Here is a 16,425-nt window from a genome sequence, read left to right as displayed (position 1 = left end):
TACCTATAGAAGAACGTTGGATTAAACAATAGACATTATACAACTTAGTGCCTTAATGCAGTTAATTAATCAAAATCATCAGCATTAGCCTTTTTCATGCTATAGATGATACGCAGATGGTTTTAAAGGATTAGTTCACTTTTGAAAAAAACTTTTGCTGATAATTTACTCACCCCCATGTCATCCAAGATGTCCATGTCTTTCTTTCCTCAGTCGAAAAGAAATTTAGATTTTTGATGAAAACATTCCAGGATTTTTCTCCATATAATGGACTTCCATGGGAACCGGATGGTTCAAGGTCCAAAAGACGGTTAATAACTGTTTCAGATGCAGCTTCAAATGTCTTTAAACGACACCAGACGATGAATAAGGGTCTTATCATGCGAAACGATCGGTTATTTCAAAACTTATTCCAAAAATGTAACTTTTCTAAGGACAAATGCTAGCCTTGCTCTATTCTGTGAGGCACGTTTGCAACGTCACGTAATACGTAATTACGTTCAAAAGGTCACGGGCGACGTAGCCAGAACTACAGAGTCAGAGTGTTTACAAGTTGAACGCATAGGTTGAACGTGAAAACTAACTCAAACGCCGTTTACAAAAAAGGAATTAAAAGGTAAAACAACGATGTCGGACGATTTTGATTCTGTACTTCCGGCTACGTCGCCCGTGACCTTTTGAACGTAATTACGTATTACGTGACGTTGCAAACGCGCCTCACAATATATTACAAGGCTAGCATTTGTCCTTAGAAAAGTTACATTTTTGGAATAAGTTTTGAAATAACCGATCGTTTCGCATGATAAGACCCTTATTCATCGTCTGGTGTCGTTTAAAGACATTTGAAGCTGCATCTGAAACTGTTATTAACCGTCTTTTGGACCTTGAACCATCCGGTTCCCATTGAAGTCCATTATATGGAGAAAAATCCTGGAATGTTTTCATCAAAAACCTAAATTTCTTTTCGACTGAGGAAAGAAAGACATGGACATCTTGGATGACATGGGGGTGAGTAAATTATCAGCAAAAGTTTTTTCAAAAGTGAACTAATCCTTTAAATCCATCAAAAAGGAATATAATCGGCCACTACATCAGTTCATCTCTAGTAATTGTCATTTAACAGTTTAAATGTTAAAAAAGCTCCAGGGTATTCAACAAAGACATAAGCAAACCACAAACATGCATGCATACATACATGCTCATTCCTGCAAACAAGGAAAAAACTTTTGGGGTAGTTTTTTGCATACGTCAGCTGTTGCTATGGTGACGCTACACTATGAGCCAGTGAAAGTGCCCGATTGGTTGGAGAAGCAGGGGAGGAAAAAAGGCATGGAGAGAGGGGTTACGATAGATGATGCATTAAAAAATGGACAGACGTGAGGATTATGACAGCTTTATGTACACTAATAAATAATATGAAGCTAATTTAGCAATGGCAGCCACACACACAGCGGTTTAACGAGCCAGCGATGTATGAAATCAGAAATGGCCAGTAAAATGATTGGAGCATGGGAAGCATTAGAAGTGGCTGTCTGTTCTGTGTCGAGGTGTCAAATGCCCTCGGAGTCGTTGTTGCTCCACACAGGCACTTTGACCGCAGCAGGTGACGTATTCCTTGTCCAGACACACTCCTTTGTTGTCTGAGAGTGGCTATAGCGCATGAAGTCACAGAAGTGTCTGGTCCGTTGCGCTGCATGCGCATGGAGGAATCTGAAAAGCTCTGCTTTTTTTTTGTCTGACGATGTGTCAGTGCTGCTTTCACTGGTAGTATCTAGGATTTTTACCTCGAAGGGTCCGTTTTGATTAAAGTGTGCCGAGGAAGGTAATGGGGACAGTCTTTTTTTGTCTTCGATTCTCATATGTAATCTCAAAAAACATGACGTAATTGTTTAACTGGTAGGCCTACAAAAAGAATGAAATGCTGGATAAACCAGTCAAATGTGATGGGACACTGAAAATGCTGTTTCCAGATCAGATGCTCCAAAATGCTTTTGTTTGTGCGTAATACGTGCAAATTAAATAAATTACAATATAATAAATAAACCTGCAAAAAAAATTTTGTTGTGTTTTTGTATTGTTTTCCAGTACAAATATCTAAACATTCTTTAATCAAGAAATCAAGATACAAGCAATATATAAATATTAAGTGAGTTTAAGGTGCACTGTGTAATTTTTAGTGGCATCTTGTGGTGATGTTGCGAATTGCAACCAAACAAGTTAAGATGGCCCATAGACACACTAGACGTCACCTTGGGGTTCTAAGCATGCGTCAAAACCGCCGCCATCTTGGAACAGGGGTCTTGTCATAGGAAGTAGCTAGGTAACGCTGCTATCTCTGCCTTTACTTCGAATTAATTGATGGTGGCGGACTTTTGTGCTGCGTATGATGTCCACGAATGAAATCTGAACTAGGAAGAATATTTAAAAAATTTTTTTTTTGACTTTTTCTGGCCGTTGGAACGAACCAAAAAAACGAGAAAATCGCATTCATGATGATTTATCTCCGTTAGACCTGTGTCTAGGGCTGGGCGATATGGCCAAAAAATCATATCTCGATATTTTTTGGTCAAATGGCGATATACGATATATATCTCGGTACTTTCTACGTTTTCTATTTAGATAAAGAAAATCTTTATATTAAAATATATATATATATATATATATATATATACATACAGTATATTCACATTCGGCCCAATGATATCCTACAAACAATGTTGATATTGAAGGATATGGAAACAAATATAATATAGGCTATGCAATATATTATGTGCAAAAAGCTTTTGTTTTTATATTGATTAAAAGCTAAACTAAAAATGAAAATAAAAACAAAAACAAAAGCACAAACTAATTATATTAGCCTGCATTTGATTACCCCATTATAATCACTTTCACTTTCATTAAAAATATATACTTGTAGGTTTAAAATTCCACATATGGCACATATATTTTCTCCAACAACAAATATTTTAGCAATATGTTTATTTTAGTCAGAATTATTGCGTACTACGTAGTACTATTCACGCGCATGCGCGCGCCGGCGCTCGTTCAAGGAAGCATGAATTTTAGCGGAGATTCACTTGCAGAAGCTCGTCCTCTTCTGACATGGACATATTTGTTGTGAAATGGACATATTTGCTTTACTTTCTAACATTTACAGATGGAGAATATACCTGTGAAATGTAAGTTGAGCACTGAGGAAAGCACCACATCTCAAACGCATTAAACAGCGCAAGTAACGTTATTTCTTGTCAGTCAGCAACAGTGTCTGTCAGAGCATTTGACAGGGCGGCAAGCTGCCTTAAACTTGTTAACTATATCAAAGTGATTTTGACGCAATTAATATAAGCTTGTGTCATGTTTAGGACAAATTGTACTACGTAGCCTAGCTACTTTCACTGCAGCAGCTCACACTGCAAACTCTGCTATTTTTCAGATGTGCTCATATCAAACTACTGTATCGATATAAACGGTATTGCTTCATTCCATATCGTTTCAAAAAATATAACGATACATCGTACATATTCGATATATCGCCCAGCCCTACCTGTGTCTACATTGACACTGATGCATTAAAGTGGAGGAGCTTCCCTGTTCCAAGATGGCGGCTCTATTGACGCATTCGTTCTAATGAACTGCCGTAGCCATGGCGACCTGTAGTGTATATATCTATGACGGTGGCCAACAGGAAAAGATGACGTCGTCTGAGACAGCAGAGAGTAGCCAGTTAAGCAATGAGGTTTCTTTTCCTTTACAAATATAAATTAAGAAATTAGGTCTACTGAATTATTCAGTTAACCGATGTAATTGCGAATATTATTGTTACTTGTTCATCATTGTGTCAGAGTTTTATTAGATTATTTGCACAAAGAACAAAATAGTGACGAAATGCGTTTGTCCGTTTAGCTATTTCAATGTTAGGGGACCCGTGCTGTACCGTATGTAGAAATGGCTCTTTCTAAGGTAATAAACCCATAACATTTCATTATGTAAGGTAAGAAAACAGTTATGCATGATATGGCATTTCTGTCAGGATCCTCCTAAATAATACACAGTGCACATTTAAACACATATTTGCCAGTTGAATAAAGGGAAAACAAATTAGGGCCAATCCCAATTCTACCCCTTACCCCTTCCCTTTCCCCTAGCCCTACCCCTTCGCCTTCCCCTTGACCCTTGAAACAGAGTGGCAATGCGTAGGGGTGAAAATATTCCCCTAAGAAATGGGACACCACTACGCCTCCGTTAAACGTCATTATAAGTCGTCGCTAGCGCCTACGTCACAGGAGATGCGCCGATGTTTATCACAACTTCCAAGATGCCGTCGACAGCTGCAGTTATCTCAGTCGCGTGGGTTACAGCTATTTTCTTGCATCTTGTGAAGTTCGCAGGAAAAAACGGAGACGACGAAAATATGTTGCGGGACTATCGTTAGCAAACTACAGTAATTTTAGCGATTTTTTTTTTTTTTTTACAAACGTTTCTGTGAAGAAACTGACCGTAAATATGAACACAATATTGAATGTAACATAAAGCAAGTCATTATTTGTCGTTATAATACTTATTAAAGCCACAAATACTTAAATTTATGGGTCTCCTTTGTCGCTTGGGCAGCCAGCCTGGGTTAGCAGTGACACTTCTCATACCCCTTCGTTTGAAGTGTGCTCCCGAAAAATCTTCGTTTGAAGGGCTATCTGGCCCTTCACCCTAGCCCTCCCCCTCCAACCAAAAGAGAATTGGGACAGCCCTACCCCTTCACGTGGACGCGCAAAACGGAGGGGAACGGGAAAGTGAAGGGGTAAAGGGTAGAATTGGGATTGGCCCTTAATTTTTCCTTCCACATTGGCAGATATTCGCTCATGTTTTAAGCATAAACTCAGACTTAATATCTTACGAAACTTTGCCTCTTAAGGTACCGTATCTTGATTTAGGTTTAGGCATAAAACAAGCCAAAAATACTAATCAAGAAAATCTTTCAATGTGTCATCTGCAGAGTTCTGTCTGGTTAATGGGAAAGGGGGTGGGGCTTATCCATTTTATCTCTATTCAGGTTTATATTAAAATGACATCATCTCAGTCTTTGTTGCACATTTGAATATTTTCATACTGCAACGCGCACGCATTGAAGGCGTTTCATTGGATCCGGTTATCTTGGAGTGAAAACTGATAATCTTTAGGATTTATGATTGTTGACAGAAGTGAATTTTCTGGTGTGCTGGCCTGGTTTGTGATTCGGCGATCCCTTGATGCGAGGCTGTTCTCTCAGGTCGGTCAAGTGGTTCCTGACACGAGTGTGGTGTGTAAGTGTGGTCGGAGTGTGTGTGTGACCACGTCTTTGTGCGGTCAGGATGTTGGCAGTGTGGCATGGACTACTGCTGGTACCCAGGGATCAGTGACTCAAGAAAATCAGGACACTCTAAATTTGTCGCTGCACCATAACCCACATAATGAAAACTATACAAGCCCTCTCTCGCTCTCTCTCAGGTCCTCTCTCATTACTCCCTCTACAGCCATGTCTCTCTCTCTCTGTATGTTTGTTTTTCTGTCCTCATCTCCCCTGTGTCTTCCCCTTTTCCTCTTTCTCCTCTGTCACCCTTTTTTTTCCATCTGGTTGATTCATAAATAACAAGCCTGGAGTGCGACCTTATAGGAGACGACCTCTATGGTGGACCTGCGCCTGGACCCATCCCAACTCATCCTGAAGTGCCAGCCTCATCAGCCCTGTGAAGGCCTCATCGACACGACTGATCCTCAACAACTCGTCTCCAAACCGGCGTGATTACTTCGACTTCCGAACAGATGGAAATGGACAAATACTTGAAATGTTCCGATCCAATCTGACTTGTAACGCTGCCCGAATCACACACTGTTCCTTCGTTGGCCAGAGAACTGGTCCCCGACTGAGCCTGGGTTCTCTCAAGGTTTTTTTCTCCATTCAGTCACCTGATGGAGTTTTGGTTCCTTGCCACTGTCGCCTTGGCTTTTGGCTTGCTTAGTTGGGGACATTTAATATTCAACAATATTATTGATCTGCCTTAAAGGAGGAGTTCACTTTTAAAAAAACGTTTGCTGATAATTTACTCATCCCCATGTCATCCAAGATGTCCACGTCTTTCTTTCTTCAGTCGAAAAGAAATTAAGGTTTTTGATGAAAACATTACAGGATTTTCTCCATATAATGGACTTCATTGGGAACCAAACGGTTCAAGGTCCAAATGAGAGTTTCAGTGCAGCTTCAAAGGGGTTTAAACGACGCCAGATGATGAATAAGGGTCTTATCATATTGATCAATCGCTTCTCTTCAGAGAATTTTGACTAAACCGCTCAATTCATGTGGATTAGTTTTAGGATCGCTTTATGAACTTTTTGAAGCGTCAAAGTGTTAGTTGCGTAGCTGTCAATGGAGGAACTGAAATCTCTGATTTTGTTAAAAATCAGATCAGATCTTTAATTGTGTTTCGAAAACGAACGAAAGTCTATGGGTTTGGAACAACATGAGGGATAATGACAGAATTTTTATTTTTGTGTGAACTATCACTTTAAGTACACCTGATTCTGGGTCTTATCGCAATTTATGGGAGACATTTTGTAAGCTTTATGTTTGCTGAGACACATTTTTGACCGAGGTTGCATTATTCAGCCTGAGGGTGGCGCTCTAATGTTGACTGTCAGTCTTTAGTACACACTCGCACAAAACTCCACAATTTATTGCCTCCAAATTTTGTTTTCATTTAGAATATTACGAGCACATAGCTGAATCGGCTTGATATCATCTTGGTCTGTATCATATAGGTTTAGGAAACGTGAAAATAAGCGGGCAGTCTGAAATAATCTGCTCAAATATACTTTATTCAGAGCAGCGCCATGACAGGTATGAAAGCGAGGCTGTGAGGGATAAATTTGCCGCTGTAAAAAGCTGCTAGATCACTTATAATTTTCTAGAGCTCATGTTGTCTGGATTTTATTGTCCACTGAAATATATTTTGTACTGTTTCGTCAGAACAATCCAAAAACACATTAAATAAGAAACAGTACAACCCACTGAAGAGATGTATGACTATCCCTCACAGCCTCACTTTTATTCCCGGTAAAGATCAAAGATGCCGCTGCTGTGAATAAAGAATAAAGTCTATGGCCCTGAATTAGAGCGTGCTGCAGTTCCATTTTCCACCACATATTGACATTGGGGGAAACTGGGGGGCGCTGTTGAGATGGGGAGGCTCAGGCACCCGCTGCACGACGCGTCATCAATCCGGAAGTCGGCCATTTTGGAGGCACAGAACATAAACAATCCATTGAACTGATAGGACTCGAAAATTTGGCTGATTATTTCTGCTGAAAAATGGTCGAGTTTTAGTCTATACTAATCTGTCGCATCGGGAAAATACCTTTTGAGTTCTACAGACTGCCAAAAGTTAAAGAGAAGAGTGCAAAAAACTGATGAAAGAAGGCGTTTGTGATTGAGAGAGAGAGAGAGGCAAATCAGCTCATCAGTCACATGTGCAAATGAAGCTTTGACAATGGCTAAAAAAGGTAAGTTTGTCAAAATGTTGTTAAATCCTTCTCTATATGATTTCACACCTACCACGTTTTTTTTCTGTGTTTTTTTTAGTGTAACAATGTTTTCAATAGTCAGTGGTGGAGGAAGTACTGAATCTCAGTACTTAAGTAAAAGTACAAATACCCAGATAAATATTTACTTTAGTAAAAGTAGAAGTAACACAATGACAACCATACTTAAGTAAAAAGTACTTTATTTTAAATGTACTTTAAGTATTAAAAGTAAAAGTACTTGCATAACAATTGATTATCTTAATGTCTATTTTCTAATGATTAATAAAACATTTAATTCTAACTCATTCAACCTAATAGCCTACTCCTATAATGATGTTCAATAATGATGGAAAAAAAATTTCACCATTTCTGAAACAAGCTTGCAATTAGGCAATATCATGCTTATCCTTACTATTAGGGGTGTAACGGTACATGTATTCGTATTGAACCGTTTCGGTTCGAGGCTTCCGGTTCGGTACGCATACAAACCGAACGATTGCTTGGACCATTTTTCTTGCCGGTGTTGGGCCTAATTTCGACCCTCTGCCAAATTATTACCCCCCTCGTTGAAGTCAGTACCTGATTGCCTAATCCCAACCCCGCCCCTAATCTTAACCCCAATTCGTGCTGACGCGGCCAACACAACGTTGCACAACATCCAAATGGCAAGGGTAATGAAACCAGAACGAAACTGCGCTCCTCGTTATGTGCTTCACGGATCGTTTATCAGTTCGGACCAGCAACATCTGTGCAGCGCGAGCCGATCTCGATCAAGCAACACTGTTACCACACCGCGAGAGATCCGGTAAAGAAAACATTTGAATTCGCCACTGAGGTAATAACATCGCTGCGAGATCTAGTGAGATGCATTCACATTTATCCGTTATTAACCGCAGATCTCTATTAGATCAAACAGCGCTGTCATGGAAACCAGGAGAAACATTGTGCCGTGAATGAACTAGTAATACTTTCGTCCACAGACCAGCAACATTCACCATGGATTTAATATAGTAACACTAACTGGAACCAGTTTGGCTGGAATGGTGAAATGCTTTCAAGTACTTCACACATCTTTTTCCAGCACTTCAAAATTCAAATATTATATAAATAAATATATATTTAAATGTTATTTTTAATGTGATGACCAAAACATTATTTGTTCATCCTTCAAAGATGACCCCTATTTATAAACCTGAAAGTTTCAAGATCTAGGAAAACTCACACTTATTTAAAAATATTTTTTCTTTAAACAAATAGGAAATTTCTCTGGCATTTCTTTCTTTTTGCTGTATCGAAAACGTACCGAACCGTGACTTTAAAACCGAGGTACGTACCGAACCGTGATTTTTGTGTACCGTTACACCCCTACTTACTATATGTTAATAACTATGTTTGGCAGTAAACGCGATTCATTTATGGTGTAATTCTGAACCTCTTGGCTTGCCATAATCCTAAACCAAACATATATTACACACGGTGTGTTTCCTATGCACGTAAAAACAAATTTTCGCGTATGAGTTGCATGATAAACACACTGCGTGTGAGACGCATTTAGTGTGACCGGGTTGATATACTGTATCTATGGCAACCAAACATCACTGGTGAGACAAACGTGCAACGAACGGACGGTCAGATTACGTTTTGGCAGGGGAAAAACTGATCAGAAAATGTAACGAAAATGTAACAGAAGCTGTAGAAATGTAGTGGAGTAGAAAGTATAATAATTGCTGCAAAATGTAACGAAGTAAAAGTAAAAAGTATGCACTATTTATTGTACTTGAGTAAAGTAAATATACGTGAAAAATGTACTTAAGTAAAGTAACGAAGTATTTGTACTTCGTTACATTCCACCACTGTCAATAGTACACAGTGCAATCCATGCTGTTGTTTACATCCGAGTGCCTCCATAACGGCCGCTCATCCGGGTTACCGCCCAGAATGTGACGTCGGTGAAAACCGTCTATATCCTGTGCACTTTACGACCTAAAATAATCTAGAAAAACAGAATGAAATACAGTTTTAGTGACATTAAACAAATGTGCAAATTAACTGTGAGGAATATCTTGACTATAGCACTTGAAAAAAGCCTCCTGAATCAGTTCTCATTTTGGATCTGACAGCTCCTATAGGCTCCAGTGGCCTCATGGGATAGCAAGTGTCTCAGCAGATATTTAATCTGTATGTTATTCGTGTGCTGTTTGATGAATACTACTTTTTGCGTACTGTACACAGGTCTCTCATTTTATGCATGTATTCGATGAACGTACATTTATATGTGCACAAAACGTTTAAGGTGCATGGAGGAGGACAATTTCAGCTGAATAATCTTCTATAGAAAGGCGTCATAATACACTGCTGCTTTACACGACAGTAAAGTATATTGTCACATTGGGTTGCATGACCTCCCTGTGATGTAATAATGTTAATGGATATGGATTTTAGCGAAGGCCAAATACTGCCCCGTTGGATAACAACAACTATAATAACTTGAAACCTATATTTCCATAGAACGTAATGGAACAACAATGCTAGAATGTTTTTTGCTAGGTGGTTGTTTACTGGCTCAAGTCATTAGAGTCATACGTGAACAGTACGCAAAAAGTCACATTCATCAAACAGCAAAGTAAGTCTCTATGATATTCTGGACCCTTGAGATGGCTCAAGTAACACCTTCGTGATGTATGATCTTTTGTAAATTGTAAATCTAGTTACTTTAGTGAGTGAAAATGTGGTCATTTACTCACTCTTCTGTTGTCTTCTGTGGAAAACAAAAGAAGATATTGTGAAAGTGGGAGCATTATCGTTCGGGACCCAATTGACCTTTATTAAATCGACTAAAACGGTAGAAATGTTCTTTAAAATATCATAATTAGTGTCCAGAACGGTGATATTTTAGTACTATTATTTTATACTGTTCTATTTATATTTAGTTCAAGTTCAGTTTAAGGCATTTAGATCTTATTTCAGTTAACAAAAGTGATTTTTTTTAATTATTATTATTATTGCTGTCAAATCGATTAATCGCGATTAATCACATCTAACAAAAAAGTTTGTAAAAATAATATATGTGTGTGGTTTTATATATATAGGCTACATGTACATAAACACACATATATATATATATATATATTGTATTATACAAACTTTTTGACACCAGTATTTTTATATGGTTTTAGTTTAATAGTTTTGTTTTAGTTGACGATAACAAGGCTGTACATAAAACAAGAAAGGTTGTAAAGGTTTGGAATGACATGAAGGCATGAAGTTTTCAGTTTTGGGTGAACTATCCCTGTAAGGATGAGATTTATGTGCTGAGATATTAAACGGCAAGAAGAAAAAAGGGAGTTTGGTATGTCAGAGTAACATTAACTGCATTATCCTACAGAATATATGATGTTTTTCATGGTCATTAGAGCATTGTTTCCTCTTGTTGACTTCATTAAATTTCAGCCAAAGTGATCACGGATGTTGCACGGGAAGGAGAGGAAACAGACATGGAGAGAAAGAGAGAGGGATGGGGTCATGGGGGATGAGTGGGCATATGCCAGTTGTTAAGAAACTGAGAGAGATGGGGACCTACAGAGGAATGCTGGAGGGATGAGAGACGAGAGAGAGGGAGCGAGAGAACAAGAGAAGGCTAGAGGGCTGATATTTAATGTGATAAATGGATTGTGACAGCGTGTCTCCAAACCCCCTCCAACCCGAGAGGAAGACCACAGAAATAGAAGGCAGGGCTGGGGAGGGGAACATGGATTTAAACAAGAAGGATAGAAAACTGACAAAACGGATCAAAAGTAACAAATGTTCTTGCTAATTTTACTCTTAACTACATGATGCCATTACTAGGAAATCCCCATATAGGAATGTGAAGTTAAAGTGAAATGAATTCCTGTCATTTACTCACCAGCATGTCATTTCAAACCTGTATGACTTTCTTTCTTTAGTGAGACAAATTCTGAAGGCTGTGCTGTTGATCTTTTCCATGCAGTGTTAGTGAGTGGGGTTCAGGAAATAAAACTGGTCCATGTGACATGATATTTGAAGCAAGGTTATTTTTGCCATCATTTAAATACTATTATGGTGTTTTATTTCTATTGCAATTTCAATTTCAGATAAATGCTTCTATTTATCTTAAATTTATGTTGTTTTTTTGTTTTTAGAAATCTTACTTTATTTTGCCATGGTAACATTTCTAATTCTTTCATTCGTTTTCATTTAATATTTTTATTTTGTTTTATTTCGGCTTTATTCAGTCTCTTTAAATCCCTCCTTTCCAAGAGTCTACTCTGCTCTGATTGGTCAGACGGCCCAGTCCGTTGTGATTGGTCTACTCTGCTCTGATTGGTCAGACGCCCCAGTCTGTTGTGATTGGTCTACTCTGCTAGAATGGTCAGACGGTCCAAGCCTGTTGTGATTGGTCTACTCTGCTCTGATTGGTCAGATGTCCCAGTCTGTTGTGATTGGTCTACACTGCTCTGATTGGTCAGACGCCCCAGTCTGTTGTGATTGGTCTACTCTGTTCTGATTGGTCAGACGCCCCAGTCCGTTGTGATTGGTCTACTCTGCTCTGATTGGTCAGACGCCCCAGTCTGTTGTGATTGGTCTACTCTGCTAGAATGGTCAGACGGTCCAAGCCTGTTGTGATTGGTCTACTCTGCTCTGGTTGGTCAGATGTCCCAGTCTGTTGTGATTGGTCTACTCTGTTCTGATTGGTCAGATGGTCAAGTCTGTTGTGATTGGTCTACTCTGTTCTGATTGGTCAGGTGGTCAAGTCTGTTGTGATTGGTCTACTCTGTTCTGATTGGTCAGGTGGTCAAGTCTGTTGTGATTGGTCTACTCTGCTAGATTGGTCAGACGGTCCAAGCCTGTTGTGATTGGTCTACTGCTTTCAGCTTTTTGGAAACAAAATGTCCATTACCATATCTGAATTTTAACTTTGGATGCTTACACATCGCTTTAATACACACAGTAATATTAACAGTAACGGTGGCATCTGTTTTTTCATATAAATTCCAGCGTGAGTCCTCGTCCTTTTGAAGTGCATCAAAGTAGATTCTCTGAGCTGAAAACAGCGTCTTCTTAACATGAACAACACTAACCAAACGCTTCCAGGCTCAGCTACAACTAAAGTGTCTGAGGGTCAAAGTCGCCATTGTTCACAGGCAGCCAATGAAAACCATAGACTGGCATTATGCAAATGTGTTACATTGTTACATTGTAACAAACAAGCTATATTAAATACTACATGAAAGGTAATATTTGAAAAGCATAATGGGGCACTTTAAGTCTTTTTACTTTTATTCACTGAAAATCTTAACTTCCTTTCTAGTGATTCATAAGTAATACTGAGTCTAGAGTCCTGAATCAGGCACAACTTTTGTGAAACTTATCTTATTTACTTTAGTGCTTTAGTGTCTTTTTTTTGGGTTTCATTTTGAATCTTTAAAAAATTCAAAATGAAACCCAAAAATGAAAGTTCTGGACAACCACACACACACACACACACACACACACACACACACACACACACACACATTTGGGTGAACTATCCCTTCAAGTCTCCATTCCTTATACTATTATATATGGAAAAGAGAAAACTAGTACTCTTCACAATTTCTCCGTTTGTTTTCTACAGAAGAAAGAATGTCATGCAGGTTTGCGACAATGTGAGGGTGTATAAAAATTATGATGACTTTCATTTTTGAAAAGATTGCAAACTGCGTCCTGGTGGACCTGGAAAAAGACAGAAAGAAAGAAAGTAAAAGAAAGACAGAAACTTGTACTGAACGAAGAAAAGAAGAATGCTGGGAAAATATGAGTTGCCCTTACTTAATTTACAACATTCTTGATTTCAGTCCAATTAAAGATCCACAACTCAGGCTCTGAATGAAAGCTTTCATTGTAAGTCAGTTCTTCAAGCTGGAGACTCGGGTTTGTCTGGAGTATCAAATATCCTCCTGTGTGTCAGAGAAAGAGAGCGGCTCTGGTGGATACCATGTTTTGCGGGTGAAGAAATGTGTCTGGAATTTGGTATCAAGGGACACGTTCCTTCTTCCGAAAAACCACATTGACTTACTCAGACGATTGATTGTAAGAGTGAATTTGCTCAGGAGATGTAGGCGTAAAATACTGCGTTTCAGTTGCTTGTTTTAGTCAGTCGTATGAACTTTTCATAATGTCAGGTTTTATTCATTTAATAATTTCCATCATTAATTACTTACTAGGGCTGCAACTAACGATTATTTTGATAATCGATTAATCGGACGATTATTTTTTCGATTAATCGATTAATCGGATAAAAAATTTATTTCATTTTTTTGTTTATTATAACTAAATAAAACCCTAAAACCCTAAAAACCACACTCTTTTGTGTGTTAAACAATCTTCTTAATACAGACAACTTCATTATATAGAAAAACAACAAATAAAAAAAATATATATGACTATAACCTATGACAAAAATGCTATTGTAAACTAGATTAGTGGATAACTCAGAAAAACTTAGCCTAGAAAAATCACAAGTGCACAATAATTTTATAAAATCTGAACATTTAGTGAAAAAAATATTCCTTAGTGGGGAAAAAATAAGAGACAATAAGTGTAGCACTATCTCTGGTAAAAGTTACACATTGCTCTTTGTATTGTTGTTATACATTCGTGAAAAACATCGTAAAAATCAGATGCACAGCTGTTTAGTGAGGAAGCAATATTGACTTTGTATTATACAGTATCTTTGCAATAGTTTATTCAGCCTTTTCTTTTAACAGTTTTAAATTTCATTTAGGCTACTGTGCACGTGAAGAACAATTATAGTGCGCCGACTCTACTCTAGTGTTGTGATCTAACAGACACTCAGTAGAAAGTGATTAAGTTACAGCAATAAAAGTCAAGCAAGATAGTCATTATATTACGAAACCATAGACCTTTATCTACGGATCAATTATAATAATAACATTGAATCATCTTGGAAAGAGTTTCATCATGTTAACTGTTGTAACGCGACGCGCTGTTTGAACACCGAATAGAGAATGACTGACAGCCGCAGTGGAGGGAAAAGCTTACGTTAACTTGAATTTAATGACTTAAATATACATTTCTATCTCACATTATACTACAGTATGGCTTCATAAAGTATACACGATTAACGCAGGTCACCTATTTTGGTTTCAAAACGGCGAATTTGCCGAAAGGTGAATGATTTTCGTGTATGCTGCATATTGATAGCGGTTTCCTGATGCCCGCAAATTAGTTCAAACTCACGGAATCAAGAGCGCGCATGCGAGACAGAAGATAATGTGCTCCAAACCGTCCGTGTTGCGCACAGACCGGCGAGGGAAAGAGACTGCGTGTGTGCCTCATGAAGCGCACGTAAGAAGCGCATGTAAGAAGCGCATGTAGCATGTAAACAATCCCCGTGACGTAATCAGACCAACTAATCGGTAATGACATTCGTTGACAACGATTTTCATAATCGATTATAATCGATTTTATCGATTAGTTGTTGCAGCCCTATTACTTACCCTAACATCATTGCAAACCCCTCAGACTTTCTTTCTTCTAAGGAATATTTAGCCCCTATTTCACATGCATGGTTTAAGTCTAGTCTCAAACTAAAATACATGTTTGAGTTGTCTGAACTGAAAGCAACTTACCCTAAAATTCGTCAGTGCCATTGTTTTGTCTCAAAATGCACACCAGTAATGTTTTTTTTCTAAGGCACGTTAATAAAAGCAATTTAAATAAATTGAATAAAGGCCTAATCCTGTCTTAATCTAAACCCTCTCTGTGAAACCAGGCCATACTGCTAAAGACTCGTTGCACGTTGAATGCCCGTGATTGGTTGTCATGTGTCACATGACTGATCCCAATGCTGCAAGGCTGAATAGATATATAAATGATTCAAATATGATTGAGAAGTGTGGTTTTTGTGTGAACGTTATATAATATATATATATTCTCTCATTATCCTAATATAATATCTGACAGTTTTATTAACATAATCAAATAGTTTTTACATACTTTGTTACATTTTAACTTGCGCTGCAATTGCACTGTTTTTGTTGTACAAACACTAATATTTGTAATAATAATTGTGTTTCAGTGCGGACGGCGCGGTTCTCTCAGGAGCCTGCAGACCAGTCAGTGGTTCTGGGCCAGAGGGTGGTCCTGTCCTGCGTGGTCTTCAACTATTCGGGCATTGTGCAGTGGACCAAGGATGGGCTGGCCTTAGGCATCGGAGAAGACCTCCGGGGTCAGTGAAACATAGCGCTCTTTCTTTCTTTCTTTGGCCTTTCATATTTTTATATCTAAAGATTTATCTAGTGGAATAGTAGGTGTTCATTTAAGCCATTAGTCGACTAAATGCGTGTTTATATTCATTTAATTACTTAAATATATAATGAGGAAAAATACTGAACCATAATGAGTGTTTAATATATGTAGGCGTAGTATATAGCTTATTCCACTCTCAAGCGCACACATAAAACAAAGCACCGGGTGAAGCAATGATTATAAATGTGTCGGCAAAAACAGCAGGGAGACATTTTAACTGTTTATGAATAAACTAGTATTTTCTGAGTCAGTGTCGGCTGCAAAGATGAATTTGACAATGCTGACTTGCCGTCTCTGCTGTATGCTCTAAGTGAATGCTGCTCCTTATTCACAACAACTATAATAACTTGAAACCTAAATTTCCATAGAACATGTGATGGAATAATAATGCTAGAATGTTGTGGGTGGTTAGTAACCACAAAGTGATTATGCAGTTGTTTAATAATCGCACCGGTGCCTCCATATCATGCAGTGCTAACACTTCAGCTTCCACACTCCCAAACACTTATAATAATAATAATAATAATAGTGTACATTTAT

General features: G+C 38.2%; 1 protein-coding gene across 2 annotated transcripts in view; it reads left to right on the top strand.

The window, feature by feature from the left end:
• The window catches only part of kirrel1a (kirre like nephrin family adhesion molecule 1a), a 68,241-nt gene that overhangs the window by 12,164 nt on the left and 39,652 nt on the right, over window positions 1-16,425 (top strand). For both annotated transcript variants that reach the window (XM_089130349.1, XM_089130354.1), the window contains exon 2: window positions 15,656-15,805. In XM_089130349.1, the coding sequence (XP_088986475.1) occupies window positions 15,656-15,805 (150 nt within the window). The remainder of the gene's footprint in view (window positions 1-15,655; window positions 15,806-16,425) is intronic.

The sequence above is a fragment of the Pimephales promelas genome, chromosome 1, assembly GCF_988280905.1.
Source record: "Pimephales promelas chromosome 1, fPimPro1.hap1.1, whole genome shotgun sequence".
NCBI classification, from domain to species: domain Eukaryota; kingdom Metazoa; phylum Chordata; class Actinopteri; order Cypriniformes; family Leuciscidae; genus Pimephales; species Pimephales promelas.
The sequence above is the reverse complement of the archived record's forward strand: the minus strand, read 5'-3'. Positions and strand labels throughout refer to the sequence as shown.